Genomic DNA, 19,847 nt, shown 5'->3' with positions numbered 1-19,847 from the left:
ACACAGGTTCAGATAAGACATCCATTCTTCCTGTGGCTTACTCTTGTTTGTCTAAAATATGAAAGCAGCATGCTTTGATTATTCATGCCTTCAAGCTTCACTCTCTTATTCATTGAGTAAAACTTTACGGTTTTCTATTGCTAATCAGCACTTGTATTAATTGAGTTCTTTGATTTGGCCAAAGAGTTACATAAGAAGTAAAAGATTCCCACCCATCCTCTGCCCCTCCCCCAGCTCCCCAGTTCTGGAGGCTGCGAGTCCAAATCAGGGTGTCATTAGGGCTGTTCTTTCTCGACAGCTCTAGCAGAAGACCCTTCTTTGGTTCTATTGAGCCTCCCCTAGGTGTTGCAATCTTTGGCTTTCTTGGCTCGTAAAGGAATCTCTTCAATCTCTACCTCCAGAGACTGTCACAGAGATCCTACCTCTGTGTCTGCTCAAAGGTCTTTCTTTTTACAATCCTGTTGTTAGACCATCTGGCATGGTCCCTTTTTTTGCCTGTCCTGGGGCATTGTCCATGAGCTTCTTGGCTCAAGGTTGGTACTCTACCACTTGAGCCACAGCGCCACTTCTGGATTTTTCTGTTTATGTGGTACTGAGGAAGTGAACCCAGGGCTTCATGCATGCTAGACAAGCAGTCTACCACGAAGCCACATTCCCAACCCCTGGCATGGTCCTTTTTAATAAACTTCCCAAGGGTTTAGACACCATCTTCAAGGAGCCAAGGATAAAGGCCAGATATTACTTTGGAGAAAGTTAACTTTTTTTAACCATATAATTTCATTTTTCAAATGTTCTCTCCACAGGGTACAAAAGATGACCATCAACAATCCCAAATAGCCTCAGTTGTAGTGGACAAAACTTATTTCTTCTATTGTCCAAACTTCATTTCTAAAGGAGTTATCACATAGACCATGCGTGGGCCACATGCCCAGCTCTCTAACTAATTATTATCGCCAATTATATAGAATGCTATGATTGACCAGGCAGGGTTGGTATGCCCTCCCTTGCCTAGGAGCATGGATTGAATTATATGTAATCATCAAAAAGAAGAAATGTACTCATTACCTGACATGTAGCCCCTCTAGACATCACCTTAGCAATACATTTTTTTTTTAAAGAGAGAGAAGAACCAGTAGCTGGTAGCTCATGCCTGTAATCCTACCTGCTCCAGAGATTGAGAGACTCTGATCTCCAATAAACCACCAGAAAACCAGAAGTGGTGCTGTGGCTCAAGTGGTAGAGAGCTAGCTTTGAGCTGAAGAGCTGAGGGACAGTGCCCAGAGTTCAAGCCCCAAGAACCACCAAAAAAAAATAAAAACTAAAAGCTATGAAAAAATAAATTTGTGACTCAAAAAAAAGTACTTTTTGGAGTAAAGCATCCTTCAGTCCACATCGTTAACCCAGTATCTTAGCTATCTTACTAAGACAGCTCCGGTGAACAAATAATACGCATTGGTTTCCGAGACTGTGTTCCTCTGTTGTCAAGTCTTTAAGGAACCCGGGGGGGGGGGGGGGGGATGTCATCTGAAGTACAGAAGCTTAAGAGTGTAGGGATTTAGATCCTGCAGCTCAGAGGTAGAAGTAAGCTGGGATTATCAGCCCCACACACAGAATCAGGCCAATTTCAGATTGGTGTGTGCGCCATGAACGCTGGGCCTAGGCCATGTTCATGAGCTTTAGGCTAGCGTTCTACCACTTGAGCACTGCTCCACTTAAAGAATCTCAAAGGGCTTCCTGCCTGGGCTGGCTTCAAACTGAAATCCTCAGATCTCAACATCCTGAGTTGTAGGATTACAGGTGTGACAATTACAGATGGTTTTACAGTTCATCATTCTGTTATTTGCAAAAGATGAAGGGTAAAGGAGGAGGAGTAAAGGGGAGAGCTTTTTAATGCAGAGTAGCTCGCAATCCCCAGGGGAGTGCTGCGTTGCATTTCGAGGTGCAATTACAAAACCACTGAGTGCTTTCCCCACCATCCTCCAAACCTAACAGGAGGAGAAACCTTCCTGCTGCTGCTGAGGTGCTGGACTGGGTGGAAGATCAGAGTCATCCGGGTTCTGGGAGGAGCCCAGGTTGGATGCGAGCAGGGGCAGGGCCAGGCCGAGGGGCGGAGCCGGCTCCCAGCGTGGGCGGGGCCTATGACTGGACGGAAGCCTGAGCAGGACACCCGGCCGTTCTGGGGGCGAGGCCAGACGCGAGGGGCGTGGCCGTCAGCGCGGGCGGGGGGAGCAGGCGGGTGGGCCCGGGGGCGGGGTTTGTGCGGACCTCAGCGGCGGCGCAGCCCCGCCCTCGTGCGCAGGCGCGGAACCGTTGTGCCCCCAGCGGTCGCTGGCCCAGCGGTTTGTGGAGCCGGCCTCGCTGCAGGCTGGACGCGGCGGCTTCCAAGCTGGCTGGACGGCCTGGCAGCACGGACACCCGGTGTGCCCCTCCCGCCGGGGCCACTGACACCCGCTGTTCATCTCCCGCCGGCACCACGGACACCCGCTGTTCATCTCCCGCCGCCGCCACGGACACCCGGTGTTCGTCTCCGGTCGCCGCCACGGACACCCGGTGTTCGTCTCCGGTCGCCGCCACGGACACCCGGTGTTCACTTCGGTCCGGCGCCACGGACACCCGGTACACAATTCCTACCGGGGCCACTGACGTCCGGTATTCACCTCCGTTCGGCGCCGCGGACACCCGGTATTCATTTCGGTCCGGGGCCACTGACATCCGCTGTTCACCTCCCGCCGTGGCCACAGACACCCGGTGCTCACCTCCCGCCTTGGCCACAGACGCCCGCTGCTCACCTCCCGCCGGGGCCACGGACACCCGCTGCTCACCTCCCGCCGGGGCCACGAACACCCGGTGCTCACCTCCCGCCGGGGTCCTCCGTAAGTCCTGAGCAGCAGCCGTTCGAGCTGCCCCGGGCGTGAACGAAATGAGCAGGGACAGAACTAGGACCTTCCGACCGAGGGTGGGAGCCACTGCCTCGGGGCCGCGGGGGTCGAGGCGGGGAGAGGGACCGCGGGGGCGTCCGGCCCTCGGCGATCGGGAAGCGCGCCTCCTCTTTGGAGAAACTGAGGCTCGACTTGGAGCCGGGGGCGCCATCCCCCACCAGGCCCGCGCTTCTCCGGGGAAACTGAGGCCGCCGTGCAGCCTTGCGAGGGGGATCGAGGATGCCGAGTCCCACAACCTCCCTCCCCATACACACACACACACACACACACGAGTGTGTGTACACGCGGGCTGGCAGGCGCCCAGGCTAGGGGACGGGAGGGAGGGAGGGCGGCGGGAAGCCTGGAGGGGAGCTGGAGGCCCCGAATCGTGTGCGGATCGTGTGCGTGCACAGAGCTGGAACCCAGCCCGTCCCTCCCTGCCGGCCTCCAGAAAAGGCCTGAAACTAAATCCAGTCGTGCACGCCGAGCCAGCTCGCTGAGGCCTGCACCCCTGCACCCCCTGAACCCTGTCCTCCTAACCCCGGCCCCTGCACCTCCTATCCCCCGACCCCTTCCCGCCCCCCGCCCCTCCCCCCGGCCCCGCACCCTGTACCCCCATCCCGTGACCCTCGGGGACCGGGTCTTGACGCCTCCCCTCGATGCCCAGGCACGGCCATGAAACCTGTGGTCGTGGTCCACGGTGGCGGAGCCAGCAACTTCTCCTCGGAGCGCAAGGAGCGCGTGCGCCAGGGCATCATCCGCGCCGCCAAGATGGGCTACAAGATCCTCAGGGACGGGGGCAGCGCCGTGGACGCCGTGGAATGCGCCGTGGCCATCCTGGAAAACGACCCCGAGTTCAACGCAGGTAAAGCTCCTGCCCAGCGCTCCCCGCGGGACTCCTGGCGGGACGGTGCCTCCAAGTTTGGCTTTGAGGTCAAACTAAATATGCTGGGGGGGAGGGAATGGGGGTGGACGCGAGTTTTGTTTCTCTTTCTAAGCTGATCAGGTTCTGTGTTTGTTTGTTGTTGCCCTTGTTTTTGTTGGTCATGGGTCTTGAACCCACCTGAGCTCTACCACTTGGAGCCACAGCTCCACTTCCGGTTTTCTAGTGCTTAATGGGAGATCAAAGCCTTCACAGACTTTCCTGCCCCTGTTGGTTTTTCACCATGATTCTCAGATCTCAGCCTCCCAATTAGTTAGAATTATAGGTGTGAGCCACCAACACCCAACTCAAATTGTTTTGAGAGAGAGAGAGAGAATGAGTGTGTGTGTGTGTGTGTGTGTGTGTGTGTGTGTGTGTGTGTGTGTGTGTGTGCGCGCGCCCATGCACATACACACACGCACATGCTCAAGTACTGGGGCTGCAGTTCAGGGTCTCCCGCACTCAATTCCATTTCTTGTTCATGGATGGTACTCTCTCAAGTGGTACTTTACCACTTGAGCCATACCTCCAGTCCCATATTTTGTGGGCTAATTGGAGATGGAGTCTCACAGACTTCTCTGCCAGGGTTGGCTTCAAACTGGCTGAGATCCTCCTGAGTACCTGAGATTACAGGCATGAGCCATTGCCCCCTGACTACCCTATATATCTTGCAGGCTATTCATCTGCATCATTTAGCCTATCCTTTGTATAATAGACAGATCAACCTGTTTCCCTGAGGTGCTCTAAGAAATTAATCTAAGTAGCCCAGTTCCAGTGACTGACGCCTATATAATCCTAGCTACTCAGGAGGCTGAGCTCTGAGGATGACCATTTAAAGCCAGTGTGTGAGACTCTTATCTCCAATTAACCACCAGAAAACCAGAAGTGGTGCTGTGGCTCAAGTGGTAGAGCACTTTTCTTGAACTGAAGAGCTCAGGGACAGCACCCAGGCTGAGTTCAAGACCCAGGAGTGACAAAAAATAATAATAATAAGCCAAGAAGGAGGCTAGGGAACCTCTAGTGTGTAGCAGAAGCTTGTGATTGGCCTAGAAAGCAGGAGAGGCTTTTCTTTCTTTTCTTTTTTTCCCTGTCCTGGGGCTTGAAACCCTGGATTGAGCTGCTTTTCCTGAAGACAAGTGCTCTACTGTTTGAACCACAGCTCCACTTCCAGCTTTCTCTGAGTAGTTTATTGGAGATAAAAGTTTTATAGACCTTCCTATCCTGGGTGGCTTTGAACTGCCATCCTCAGATCTCAGCCTCCTGAGTAACTAGGATTACAACCTCTGGCACCTGGCTCTGCAGGGGCAATTTTGGGGGACTGAACCCCTAACCTCCAGGATCTAACGCTCGGTGGATGATGGGCGCTCTGTTGGGATCTGCTGGTGGGGATTGGAGAGAGAACCTACACACATTGGATCAGAAGTAAAAACAGTTTGGAGTATGAGGGAATTCACCAAAGTTCCTTCTCTCTCAGCACAAGGCATCTGCTGATGTTCACCTGGCCCAATAAATTAGTTTGCACTCTAGAATTTCCTACTAATGAAGTCATGGTGTGTATTCTTCTGTGTTTCAATCCACCCATTCTTTTTAGAATCACCACCATATGGCTATTTACTGTATGCCAGGCAGTGACTTAAGAATTATGCCTGATTAATGCATTGAACATCTGTACTATAATCTGTGAATTAAGTGCACTTATCATGCTTATTTCTCAGATGAAAACACTAAGGAACCAAAAGACCACCCAACCTGCTGAAAGACATTGATTTCCTCTTTATTTTCAAATAGAAAAGCTAAGATCTCAGGATTAAAAGACTTCTTGGAATTATAACCTCCCACTCAACATCTGTCAGGGAAAAGAATTTCAGGAAATTTTAACCAATGAATCATCAGATCTTTCCTGAAGATTTGGTTCTGTCTCCTTGACTCCTCTCAGCACTCAGAAAAGCTTCCTACATCTAGCAGGCTGCCTGGCCACAGGATGAGACCTAACAGTGCCCTAAGGTGGTTGTTGGGGGAGACCAAATTTCCCAGATGAGAACCCAAGTAGCCAGCAAGGGGAGCAGCAGCCTGCTGTATCTGTGGAATCTCTTGACTAACAGCCCCACTTTGCCTGGGCTCTCATTCCATAGACTTAACAGGTGGTCCCTCCATAGGAACTGAACAGGTACAGGTTGGGGAATTTCACCACTGGCCAGTTCTCATTTCTTTTGCTGTGTTCCTCAAAGCCTGCTTTCTAAGTGTGTGCCCTCTGGTTTGCAGCTGTCTAAGGGAGATGAAGTAACACTGAAAAGGAGGATTTAGAGCCAGAAATGGCCAGAACTCAACCACAGCGTACCCTCTACCTTGGCTCTGTTTTTCCCTTGGCTTTTTCCAGCTAACGTCAGTATGAAAAAACAGTATTATTCCCAGGGGCCTCTGCTGTAATCTCTAGAAAAGCTATGTAGGAACTCTATACCAAATGCTGACTCCAAGTAGTTACTGAATTCCAGGGCATTTAGTAATTAGTATTTATGACACCTGATCTGAGTGTTCCAGAAAGCAGTGTCCCTGTTTCTAGTCATGTTTTACTGTGGATTAACGTTTGATTTCTGCAATTTGTTGCATAATACTTAGTTAATTAAAAACTAGCTTGATAGACAAAAATAGAACTTTCAGATTTTAGCACTAGACTTTCTTTTTTCCCCTTAATGCTATCGCCTTGATTCTTGAGACTGGTGTCAAACTTGTGGGCACAAGTGGTTTTCCTCTCTCAGCCTCCTGAGACTCTAGGAGTACTAGTACTCCTAGTACTCTAGGAGTACTAGGCTGTGCCCAGCCTAGAAGTGATCTGTAAAGACTTTCTCAGATTGGAAACCAAATAATAGCCCTTTGCATTCACTGGAGCTGAGCCATATTTATAGAGAATTTCCTCCATGTGAAGGCATGGAAAGTGTGTACTCGGCTGTTTTTCATGAGCTTCCGTGGAACTGATGTATTTCTTCAAAGTGTTACATAGAATTTGCTAGGGAAAGCATCTGAGTTTGAGGGGTATTTATTTGTTTGATTGTTGGAAAGTTTCTAAGTACTAAATTAATTTTTCTGTTAGTTATGAACAATTCAGGCCATCTGTTTCTCCTTTGAGTGAGCTTTGTCCAGTTGTATGTTTCAGCAGTGTTTCTGTTCCATGTAATTAATTAATAAGCCTAGAGTTATTTGCAAAATTTTATTCTTAAAAATTTTATTCTTGGGGCTGGGAAGGTGGCTCAGCGGGACAGTGCTTGCCCCGCATGCATGAGGCCCATGTAAACAGAAAAAGCCAGAAGTGGCATTGTGGCTCAGTGGTAGAGCGCTAGGCTTGAGCTGAAGAGCTCAAGGACAGCACCCAGGCCTAGAGTTCAAGCCCCATGACTAACAAAAAAATATATATATATATATATTCTTTTGCTGGGTACTGGTGGCTTACCACAAGACCCAGCCTGTCTATTTCTAAAGAGAAGTACTGAAGTCTTTAAAAATAATTGTGAAAGCCACATGCCAGTGTCTCCTACCTGTAATGGTGCTGTGGCTCAAGTGGTAGGGCACTAGCCTTGAGCAAAAAAGCTCAGGCCCTTAATTCAGGCCCCAGGACTGGAACACAAAAAGGTAATTGTGAAGTGTCTGTTTCTCATTTCAGTTCTGTTTCTGCTTCCTTTGACTTGAGACTCTGATGTCTGATGAATAGATAGTTGTATGTGAATCAACCCTTTATTTTCATTTAATGTCCTTATTCCATGTTTCTCGTGCTGAAGTATGCTTTATCATCTAATATTAACATAGACACTTTCAACTTTCACTGATATATCTTGATATATCTTTTTTCTGTTCTTTCATATTTAATCAATTTGTGTTTTAAAGTGAATTTCTTATGGAAAGAATAGAGTATGTGTACTAATTGACAATTTCTGCTTTTGAGTTGAGGTGTTTAGAATATTTACATAGAATGTAAATGTTGATAAATTTGTGTATAAATCCATTATCTTGCCATTTATTTTCTGTCTGCTCTCTCCTTTTTTCTCATAGCCTGTTCTCCCTCTCTCTCTCAGTGTGTGTGTGTGTGTGTGTGTGTGTGTGTGTGTGTGTGTGTGTGTGTGTGTGTGTGTGTGTGTGTGTTAGCAGTACTGTGATTTGAACTTAGAGCCCCTTGCTTGCCAAACAGGCACTCTGCTTCTTACGCCATGCCTATCCCTTTCTCAGTCTTTTTCTGCCTTCTTTGGAATAACTGAGCACTGTGTGTGGTTCTATCTCAATTTCTTTGCTGGCCGACTAGCTTGTGTGGGTTTTTTTTCACTGATTGTTTGAGGGTTTGTAGTATGCACCTCCAACTTGTCACAGTCTGCCCTCAGGTATGACGTAAGTACCTTATAGCAGCTACTTCTCTGCTACTTGTTCTTCCTTTATGCTGTTATTGCCATGGATTTCATTCTGTGTATGTTATAAATTATATAATATGCTGTCACTTTTTATTTTTGAAAGTTCAGTTTTAAATATCCTATAAAAAGAGAAATGTGTTTATTTAGATAATTTCTATTTCAATGCACTTTATTCCTTTAAGTAAATCCTGTTCATTATCTACTATGGTTGATTTACCTGAAGGCCTTCTTTTAGCATTTCTTGTTTTGTACATTTTTCATTTGTGTGTGTGTGTGTAGGCGTGCGCACGCGCGCCGAGTACTGAGGTCTGAAATCAGGACCTCTGACACTCAGCTTTTTCACTCAAAGCTGGCATTCTACCACTTCAGCACACCTCCAGTTTTAGCTTTTTACTGGTTTTTTAAAGATAAACGTCTCAGAGACTTTTCTGCCCAGACTAGCTTCAAACCATGATTCCCAGCCTCCTGAGTAGCTAAGATTACAGGAGTGAGCCACCAGTGCCCAATTCTTGATGTTCACTTCTTTACTTGTTGAAAAATTCCAACATGGCAGGGTTTTGTCCTTCAGGGAAATTTCAGACATTGTTCCACTCTCTTTGGCCTTGCATTGCTCTGGTAAAACATCTGCTGTCATTCTAACCATTTTCCTTTTCTTCCTGTGTCCTTTTCCTCTGTCTGATTTTAAGATTCTCTTCTCTGTAAATTGTTTAATCTTGTGCCTCAGTGAAGTTTTCTTCATGTTTGTTTAGCTCGAAGTTCATGGAGCCTCTCAGATCTGTGCATTCATAATTTTTATCAAATTCATTATTTGAATTTATTTCCTTATTTTTTTCATCCTCCTGTCTTATCTCTCCTCTTGAAAAGATCAGTTCTAAATATTTGGCTTCTTGAAATTGTCCTTGATCTCAATGATTCTCTAAATTTTTTTTTTTTTTTTAATGCCGGTCGTGGACCTGAACTCTGGGCCTAGGCGCTGTCCCTCAGCTCTTCATCTCAAGGCGAGCGCTCTACAGCTTGAGCCACAGCGCCACTTCCAGCTTTTTCTGTTTATGTGGTGCTGAGGAATCAAACCCAGGGCCTCAGACATGCAAGGCAAGCGCTCTACCACTGAGCCACCTTCCCAGCCCGATTCTCTAAATTTTGTGTGACAGATCTCAGTGTGAGGCCTAGGCTAGCCTCAAACTTACTATCCTCCATCCTCACCCTCCCAAATGCTGAGATTATAGGAATGTATCGCCATGCCCGAGAATCTAATGTCTTCATCTTTTTTTTTTTTTTTTGTATTTTCTGTTTGTTTGTGGAGTTTTGAGCCAGGGTAGGTTCTGTTTCTGTATCTCTTCAAATTCATTAATATTTTGTGCTGAAACACCTAATCTAATATTAATCCCATCTACTAGGTTTTTCTTTTCTTTTCTTTTTTTCTTTTTTTTTTTTTTTGGGTCCGGTTATGGGGCCTGAACTCTGGGCCTGGGCGCTGTCCCTCAGCTCTTCAGCTCAAGGCTAGCGCTCTACCACTGGAGCCACAGCACCACTTCCGGCTTTTTTCTTTTTTCTTATGTGGTGCTGAGGAATCGAACCCAGGGCCTCATGCATGCAAGGCAAGTGCTCTACCACTGAGCCACCTTCCCAGCCCCCACTAGGTTTTTCATGGCAGACTTTTTAAAAATTGTAGTTCTAGTTGGATCCTTTTGATATTTCACTGTATGTTTTGGTATATATAAAATATAGTAATAAAAGTCTCAACATCTTCTGTTCTGTCATTTCTCTCATTTCTGAGTCTGTTAGTATTGATTGATTTTTGTTTTTTCCTCCTCATTTTGGATCATGTTTTTCCTATTTCTTTATGTGGTTAATTTTTTTTCTTCCCTCCCTCCCTCCCTCCCTCCTTCCCTTCCTTCCTTTCTTCCTTCCTTCCTCTCTCTCTCTTTTTCTTTCCCTCCTCCTTTCCCCCTTCCTTCCTTTCTTTCTTTCCCCCTTCCTTCCTTTCTTTCTCTCTTTCTCTCTTTCTTTCTTTCTCTTTTCTCTCTTTCTCTTTCTTTCTCTCTTTCTCTCTCTTTCTCTCTTTCTCTTTCTTTCTCTCTCTCTTTTTCTCTTTCTTTCTCTCTCTCTCTCTCTTTCTTTCTTTTCTTTCTTTCTTTCTTTCTTTCTTTCTTTCTTTCTTTCCTTTCTTTCTTTCTTTCTTTCTTTCTTTCTTTCTTTCTTTCTTTCTTTCTTTCTTTCTTTCTTTCTTTCTTTCTTTCTTTCTTTCTTTCTTTCTTTCTTTCTTTCTTTCTTTCATGTGTCTGCCAGTCCTGGGACTTCAAATCAGGACCTGGCCACCTACCCCTGAGGTTTTATGCTCAAGGCTAGAGTTCTACCACTCGAGCCACAGCTCTACTGGCTTTTAGGTGGTTAATTGGAGATAAATTTCATAGACTTTCCTGCCCAGGCTAGCTTCAAACTGCAATCCTATGATCTCAACCTTCTGAGTACCTAAGATTACAGATGTAAGCCACCGGCATCCAACTTATATCGTCATTTCTTATTGGATATGGGACACTGTGAGTTTTGCCCTGTCAAGTGTTGAATATTTTGGTATTCCTTTATTCTTGAGCTTTGTTCTGGGAAGCAGTAAGATTTGTACAAAACAGTTTGATCTAGTTGAAGCTTACCTCTAAGCTTTCTTAGATGGGACTAAAACAGCCTTGGGTTGATTTTGCCCCACTGCCACTCCCTATTAATAAGAAAACACATTAAGAAGTTCTATATTTAGTTGTGAAGTTCTTGTACTTCAGCCTGTAGGAACTGGAGGCATTCCTAGCCATGTGGGCTCCAGAAATGGTTTCACAACATCCTTTATGTGGCTCTTCCTCTTCTTGCCTCAAGTGTTGGCCCTCAGTGTGTCAGTGTCAAAAGACATGAAGACTTTTAAGAGGCAAGACCCCTGCTGGGCACCAGTGACTCAGGAGGCTGAGATCTGAGGATCATGGTTTGGAGCCAGCCCAGGCAGGAAAGTCTGTAAAACACTTATCTCCATTTAACCGCCAAAGAGCCAGAAGTGGAAGTGTGGCTCAAACTAGCCTTAAATAAAAAGCTCATTGCCCAGGCCCTGAGTTCAAGCCCCAGGACCAGCACAAAGAAGGAGGAGGAGGAAGAGGTGGAAAAGGAGAAGGAGGTCAAAGAGAAGGAGGAGGAGGAGGAAGAGGAGGAAGAAGAAGAAAGGAAGGGGAAGTAGGAGGAGAAGAGAGAGAGAAGGAAGGAAGGAAAGTAGAAGAGGATCAAGAGGATCTGGGAGGTCTGGGGATGGCTCAAGTGGCAAGCCTGAGGCCCTGGGCGGGACTAGCAGAGGTCATTGCCGTGCCCTTGGAAGGGATTGACGGGTTCTCATGGCACTTCTGCTGGTCCCGTAGTTCTCTGGTTTTCTGACTTGCCAGGCAGTTACTCCCTCTTCATATACCCCCTGCCTTGTGATGCCATCCACCTTGAGCCCTTTACTGGCTCCAATACCTTGGTGTTAGGCCCCAACCCTCCAGAACTATGATCTAAATAAACCACTTTTCACTTTTACCCAGTCTACGATTTTCACAGAAAACTGGCCAATACATCTTACATGCATGGTCAGTATATTTGCTTCCCCCCCCCCCCCCCCGCCCCGACTTTCTCTCTCTCATCTCTCTGTAACATGTTCCTCTCAAGTACCCTACCTCACAAATTCCAGCCACTCTGGCTTTCTGAGTTCTCTACCCTCAACTCCTCAACTCAGGGGAAATGTGGCTTTTCTTTGGGCTCCTGCTCCACTGGAAACATCCAAGCTGAACACAGAAGCACTTGCAGAGCACTGCTTTTTGTTTCTCCTTTCACAAAGATCGTCATCCAGACTACTATCTGAGCAATAACAGGTTCCCATCTTGCTAGATGTTAGGTCAGAAGCTTTTTATTTTATTCATTTATTTATTTTTGGGTCCGGTCGTGGGGCCTGAACTCTGGGCCTGGGTGCTGTCCCTCAGCTCTTCAGCTCAAGGCTAGCGCTCTACCACTTGAGCCACAGCGCCACTTCTGGATTTTTTTCTTTTTGCTTATGTGGTGCTGAGGAATTGAACCCAGGGCCTCATGCATGCAAGGCAAGCGCTCTACCATTGAGCCACCTTCCCAGCCCCAGAAGCTTTTTATTTAATCCTTACTCATGAAGTTTATCATGGCCTGTGGAATACTTCCTAGTGCTTCTTCCCCCAATGTCTTCTAGTATGCCTCAGACCGTGTGTATAATGATTAGTCTAGGACTCTGTGATTGTGGGGCACTTGCTTAGCATGTGCAAAGGTCCTGTGTTCCATCTCAGCACTGCAAAAAAAAGAAAGGAAAGTAGGATGGAGGGAGGGGAGGGGAGGAGGGAAGAGTTGAAGGTAAGAGGGAAGGAAGAAAAGGAGGGTTGGAGAGGAAAGAAGGGAGGGAGGGAAACATAATTCTGCTTCACTTGCTTCCTTTCTAATTCAGTCAATAAATAATTTATTTAACAATCATTTAGCAACAAAGAACATTTCCACAACCCAAATGAAGTTCTGGGGGTCAGTTTCCTTAGTCACTTGCTCTATCCTAGCGAAGCTGGTGATTTGCCCAAGTACCAGAATAGCCCAGTCTCTACCAAGTAGCAGTTTACATTGCTTTTAGGCTTCTTCAGATTCATGAAAATATTTTTAAGAAACTAATATTGTCTATATTATCAGTCTCTTAAAATTTCCCAGTTAAATGATCTCTCTCCTATCCATAAAATAATTGCTTCTGCAACGTTGGGTTTCGCTTGACACCTCACAAAAGCATCCATGTCTGTGACTACCTTCGCAGAGAGAAATGGCTGTCACAGACAGTGACAGGCCATTACACTTGGCCTGACAGACGGTTGATCATTGGGAGTGCAGGGGGTTTGTGGTTTTGCCACCTGTTCAGCTGGCTTACAGTCAAAGCAACCAACTCTTACTGGTGTCTTTGTGAGCCAGGCACTGCTCCAGGTGTTTGTCATCCATCTGCCTCATAGGTGGCTATGAGAATTAAGCAGATGTTCTTACCCTTTTTTTTTTTTCCAGTCCTGGGGCCTAAACTCAGGGCCTGGGCACTGTCCCTGAGCTTCTTTTTGCTCAAGGCTAGTGCTCTACCACTTGAGCCACAGTGCCATATCTGGCTTTTTCTGGGTATGTGGTACTGAGGAATCGAACCCAGGGCTTCAGCATGCTAGGCAAGCACTCTACCACTAAGCCATATTCCCAGCCCATTCTTACCCATTTTACAGACGAAAATAGATACTGCGATAGCTAGACTTTTAAGCAGCATCAAAGCAGGAAATGGGAGAAAGGCATTTGTGGTAGGCAGCCTGGCAAAGGCACAGAGTAGCTTGGAGAAGCCCCGTGTTTTTGGGGTGCAGGCACCTGGAGAGAGACCAGATCAAGAAGGGCTACTACCTTTGCTTCAGTAGGTCACAGAGTACTGTCTCAGTCTTCATAGTATTGCTGTAACAATAAAGTATCCTGACCAGGATACTTTATAAAGAAAAAAAGAGTTGAGTGCAACTCAGTAGTGGAGCACTTACCTAGTATAGGTGAGACCCTGGGTCTCACCAAACAAACACAAAAACAATTAAAAAGAAGTTTATTTAGCTGCCAGTTCTGGAGGTTCAAGAGCATAGCACCACCATCTGCTCCCTCTGGTGACAGATGCATGACGTGACAACGATGAAGTAAGAGACCAGAGAGGCTGGTCCTGCTCTCCCGCTGTCACGCCGGGTGCCAGGGCTCACACCCACAATCCTCGCTGCAGAGGAAACTGAGATACGGGGATCACAGTTTGAAATCTGAGGATCTCCACTAAACTACCAAAAGAGCCAGAAGTGGAGCTGGGTCTCAAGTGGTAGAGTGCTCGCTTTGAGCAAAAAGAAGGTCAGGGACAGTGCCCAGGCCCTGAGTTCAAGCCCCTTGACCAGCATACACATACAAAAAAGCTACTGCCATATTGTGGATCTGATCCACCCCTATAAAACCCTCCCACACTCCACCAGATCAGCATTGATCCTCTTCCACCTAATCACCTCTTCAATACTCCACCAGGCTTCCTTCCATACCTGAACCGTTGAGGAACAAACCATACCCACACCAGTGCGTAGTCAGATCTGGTAACAGAATAAAAGAGGGATGGAAGTAAGATCAAACAGATGGTTTTTTCTAATGCTTTCTTGTTTTGGTGGTACTGGGATTTAAACTCAGGGCCTCGTGCTTGCTAGGCTGGTGTTCTGCCACTGAGCCGCACCTTTAGTCCTTCCCTCCCTTTTTAATTCTCTCCCTTCATCCCTATTGTAGGTTGTGGGTCTGTGCTGAACATAAATGGAGACATTGAGATGGATGCCAGTATCATGGATGGGAAGGACCTGTCTTCAGGAGCAGTGTCAGCCGTGCGCTGTATTGCCAACCCTGTGAAGCTCGCACGGCTGGTTATGGACAAGGTACGTGGGACTAAAGCCACTCTGGCCTGGCTCACCGTTAACCATTGTACTTCAGCGGTGAAAGGGGCCTGCCCTTGAGATCACTGTCATAAAATTGCATAGAAGAAGCTGGGCACCAGGGGCTCACGCCTGTAATCCCAACTACTCAGGAGGATTGTGGTTCAAAGCCAGCCTGGGCAGGAAAATCTGTAAGGCTCTTTTTTTTTTTTTTGGCTGGTCCTTGAACTCAGAGCCTGGGCACTGTCCCTGAGCTTCTTTTGCTCAAGGCTAGCACACTACCACTTGAACCACAAAGCCCCTTTTGGCTTTTTCTGTGTATGTGGTACTGAGGATTGGAATCAGGGCTCCATGCCTGCTAGGCAAATGCTCTACCACTGAGCTACCTTCCTCGCCCTCTGTAAGACCCTTATCTCCACTAAACTACCAAAAAAGCCAGAAGTGAAACTGTGGTTCAAGTGGTTGAGTACTAGTTTGAGTAAAAAAAAAAAAAAAAAAACTAAGGGACAGCACACAGGCTCTGAGTTCAAGCCAGTACAAAACACTTTTTTTTTTTCACAAACCTGTTTTCCCTTTTGCTCCTGGTACAGACACCTCATTGCTTTCTGACTGACCAAGGGGCTGCAAAATTCGCACAGGACATGGGAGTCCAGCAAATCCCCGTAGAAGAACTTATAACCACAAGAAACAAAAAGCACCTGGAAAGAGAGAAGGAAGAGCTAGGTGCCCAGAAAGCAGACTGTGCAAAGTAAGTCTCCCAGGATCCTGCCGGCTTGGCATGTGGGGAAGTTGGGAAGAGTCCTCCTTCCTACATTGCATATGTCTTTTAAACTAAATAATGGAAAAGCTGATCTTTTTGGTTCTTCCATTTCATCCATTTTCTTACCCAACTCGCATGAGTAGTAGGACCATAACTCCAGTAATTGACATGATTTGAGAGAAGATTGAGGGGCATGGCCGTGTCATTTATCTAGATGCTCTGGGGCTGAGGAGGGGAAACTAGGGCTTGAACCTAGGGCCTTGTGCTCTTTATTAGCTTTTTCCACTCAGGGCTGGTGCTCTATCACTAAGCCACACCTCCACTTCTGGCCTTTTGCTGGTTAATTAGAGTCTCGTGGACTTTCCTGTGCAGAATAATAATAAGTAAAGGTTTCTTTGAACCTAGAATGTTTGGCTCAAAGTGTTTTCCGTCCATGCATGTTACAGTACACTACAGGAAGCTAAAAGGTGGTGTGAAGCTATGCTGTTTCCTGTGGAGTGTCATCTTCTGGCTGTCATTCTTTCTGTTTATTTCTCACAGACACCTGGGAACTGTGGGTGCTGTTGCCATGGACTGCAGAGGAAACTTGGCCTATGCAACCTCTACTGGGGGCATCGTGAATAAAATGGTTGGCCGAGTTGGAGACTCTCCATGTATAGGTAGGACTAAGGGATGGCCTCCTCCTTTCCATCAACCAACCCGCCCCTCCCCCTCCCCCCTCCCCCCCCTCCCCCGTCACACAGTGCTGTGCTTACATCATTTCCCATTTCCTTTCTCCTCGGTGACAGCTTTCAGAATTTTGAGGAATGGTGTTGGGGTGGGCAGGGGTTGTTGGTGCCCCTCTGTGAGCAAGGTGTCTGCATCCAGTAGTCACCCTTCTTCCATAGTAAATTTGGGCATGTCTTGGGGAAGGATTCAGGGGCAGAGAATGCTAAAGTTGTCCCAGGCTGCCCTGTGGCTGCTGCCTTCTCTTTTACTCCGGATTCTGGATGTGCACTCACACACAGAGGGTCACGTACATGACGTGGCTTCCCAGGCCTGGGCTCACAGTAACAAGTGTAAGAGGCTGAGCGCCGGTGGCTCACGCCTGTCATCCTAGCTACACAAGAGGCTGAGAGCTGAGGATCACAGTTCAAAGCCAGCGTAGGCAGGAAAGTCCATGAGACTCCTATCTCAGATTATGTACCCCAAAAAGCCAGAAATGTAGCTGTGACTCTAGTGGCATAATGATAACCTTGAACAGAAAAGCTCAAGGACAGTGCCCAGGCCCTCAGTTCAAGCCCTAGGACTAGCACAAAAATTCATTCATTCATTAAGGCAAATGTTAATATAATGCTTCCATTTCAACCACGGAAAGACTTCAGGAGTCTGATGTGTTCTGTATATGAACACACACAGAAATGATGGAGAAAAAGGCCTTAAAATTTCTTAGTCCAAGAATAAAGTAAGGAAGAATTCTTTTTTTTTTTTTTTTTGTTGGTCGTGGGGCTTGAACTCTGGGTCTGGGCACTGTCCCTGCACTCTTCAGCTCAAGGCAAGCGCTTTACCACTTGAGCCACAGCACCACTTTTGATTTTCTAGTGGTTTATTGGAGATAAGAGTCTCACGTGGACTTTCCTGCCAGGGCTGGCTTTGAACCATAATCCTCAGATCTCAGCCTCCTGAGTAGCTAGGATTATAGGCGTGAGCCACCGGTGGTGCCCAGTTTCTTTTGTGTGTGTGTGGGGGGGGGGGGGTCATGGGGCCTGGGCGCTGTCCCTCAGCTCTTTAGCTCAAGGGGAGCACTCTACCACTTGAGCCACAGCACCACTTCCGGTTTTCTGATGGTTCATTGGAGATAAGAGTCCCATGGACTTTCCTTCTGGGCTAGCTTTGAACCATGATCCTCAGATCTCAGCCTCCCGAGTAGCTAGGATTACAGGCGTGAGTCATCGGCACCCGGCATGCTTGTTGGTCATGATTCAGTCAGAGGGTTTCTTGTTCAGGTGTCGGGTATGTGGAGCAGACAAGGAAGAGAAGGGGGTGACCCACTGAGAAATATGAGGTGAATACCTGGGCGGGACCCCCGCCTCCCTGAGGCTCAGTCTTCAAGGATCTATCCTCAGGGGTTCGGTGCCTTTGCATGGTGCTCCCTCATCATCCCTCTACCATTTGAATCACGGCTCCGTGTCCAGCTGTTTTGTTTTTTTGTAACTTATTGGAGATAAGAATCTCACAGACCTTCTTGCCCATGATCCTCAAACCACGATCCTCAGATCTCAGCCTCCTTGAGTAGCTAGGATTCAGGCTTGTGCCACCAGCTGTTACTGCTCTATTAGAACCAGTCTCTTCTTTTGAGCAGGATCTGGAGGTTACGCTGACAATAACATTGGAGCCATTTCAACCACGGGGCATGGAGAAAGCATCCTGAAGGTGAACCTGGCAAGACTCGCTCTCTTCCACGTAGAACAAGGTACATACAGCAGGGAACACGTTCATGAATGGTGACCGTGAGTTTGTAAAAGCAATTTCAGCCATGCTCCTGTGTCTCATGCCTGTAATCCTAGCTACTGAGCAGGCTGAGATCTGAGGATTGTAATTTGAAGCCATCCAGACTGGAAAGTCCATGAGACTCTTATCTCTAATGAATCACCAAAAAGCCAGAAGTGGAGCAGTGGCTCAAGTGGTAGAGCACCATCCTTGAGCAGAAAAGCTAAGAGACAGCACCCAGGCTCTGAGTTTAAGCCTTGGTATCAAGATAGATGGATAGTGAGAGAGAGGGAGGGAGGAGGGGGGAGGGAGGGAGGGAGAAAGGGAGAGAGAAGAAGAGAGAGAAATAGAGCCTATCAGCATCTCTAAAGGATGCTTCTATCAGATTTGAGTATTATTTTTCCTTTCCTTTTTTTATTCTTCTTGCTGGTCCTGGACGCTGTTTCTGAGCTTCTTTTGCTCATGGCTAGCACTCTACCACTACCATGAGCCACATCACCACTTCCGGCTTTTTCTGTGTGTGTGATACTGAGGAATTGAACCTAGGGTTTCATGCATGCTAGGGAAACACTCTACCAATAAGCCACCTTCCCAACCCCTCCCTGAGCCTTTTTTTTTTTAATTTTTATTTTTTTTTGGGTCCAGTTGTGGGGCCTGAACTCTGGGCCTGGGCGCTGTCCCTCAGCTCTTCAGCTCAAGGCTAGAGCTCTACCACTTGAGCCACAGCGCCACTTCCAGCTTTTTTCATTTTGCTTATGTGGTGCTGAGGAATCGAACCCAGGGCCTCATGCATGCAAGGCAAGCGCTCTACCACTGAACCATCTTCCCAGCCCCATGAGCCTTTTTTTTTTTTTTAAAGCTCAAGGCTAGAGTGCTACAGCTTGAGCCACAGCTGCATGTCTGGAGCCTTGTTGGTAGTTTATTGAATATTAGAGTCTCACAGACTTCCCTGCCTGGGCTGGCCTCAGATCTCAGCCTCCTGAGTAGCTAGAATCCCAGGCATGAACCACCAGGGCTCAGCTCTATTTCTCCTTCCTTTCTGTACAGGAAAGTCAGTGGAGCAGGCTGCTGACCTGTCACTGGAGTACATGAAGTCCAGAGTGAAAGGCTTAGGTGGCCTCATCATGATCACCAAAACAGGAGAATGGACAGCCAGATGGACCTCCACCTCCATGCCCTGGGCAGCCGCACAGGATGGCAAGGTGTATGCCGGCGTCGACCTTAACGAGACCACCATCACAGACATGTGCTCTTGAAGACCAGGTTGTAGGTGCTAGCTCGGAGGTGAAGCTCAGCTGCGCAGTGTGGAGATGTAGCTTGATCAATTAGAAGTAGACATGGAAACCTCACGTATTCTGTCCCTCCTTTTGTTGCCTGGGTCAATAGCATCTGGGGGGGGGCGGGGCGCCTCTAGAGTGCAAGAGGCCTTTCCTGAGCAATCTCTATTGTGTACGGCTAGAAAGAGAGCCCGCGATCACTGGCGACCCCACAGAACTGGCGCAGGGCAGGGAGGGTCTTCAGGGGTGGGCACGCCCCCACGCTCACAGAGGCCAGTCCTGGGAAGGCGGGCAGGGCAAGGGCCTAGGAACGGGGACCGCGTCCGGGAGCCACCGTGGCAGAGCTGCTGAGCCAGGCCCAGGTGGATGGCAAAAGATTAAAGACTTCATTGTTGACCACTTGGCAAAAGAACGCAACACCTTTAAGGGAGACGCTTTTCATCTAACAAGGCTTTTTCTCTTAACAAAGCTCAGCTCCTCTCTGAGTGAGTAATACAGACATGTGTCCAGATCCTTGAAGAGGACCCCTTAGCTCCCCAATCTAGAGATGAGGGGGTCATAAGGGATGGAATTTGAAGACCGAGGGTCTTCCTGGTAGTCAGGCGAGCCCCCTCACCCGGTGTTCCCCCACGGGATGAGTTGAGGACCT

The 19,847-nt window shown here is 47.6% G+C and overlaps 1 protein-coding gene across 1 annotated transcript; it reads left to right on the top strand.

Moving 5' to 3' along the window:
• The first annotated feature begins 2,388 nt into the window (after positions 1-2,388).
• On the top strand, positions 2,389-19,610 carry LOC138810695 (isoaspartyl peptidase/L-asparaginase-like). The gene is made up of 7 exons (XM_069997890.1): positions 2,389-2,873; positions 3,586-3,783; positions 14,553-14,695; positions 15,283-15,440; positions 15,993-16,111; positions 17,794-17,904; positions 18,969-19,610. Exons 2-7 carry the CDS (start codon positions 3,594-3,596, stop codon positions 19,175-19,177), a joined length of 930 nt encoding a protein of 309 aa, XP_069853991.1. The 5' UTR covers positions 2,389-2,873; positions 3,586-3,593; the 3' UTR covers positions 19,178-19,610.
• Positions 19,611-19,847: the final 237 nt, after the last annotated feature.

This window comes from Dipodomys merriami, unplaced genomic scaffold (assembly GCF_024711535.1).
Source record: "Dipodomys merriami isolate MVZ:Mamm:240054 unplaced genomic scaffold, mDipMer1.0.p SCAF_505, whole genome shotgun sequence".
Lineage (NCBI taxonomy): Eukaryota > Metazoa > Chordata > Mammalia > Rodentia > Heteromyidae > Dipodomys > Dipodomys merriami.
The sequence above is the reverse complement of the archived record's forward strand: the minus strand, read 5'-3'. Positions and strand labels throughout refer to the sequence as shown.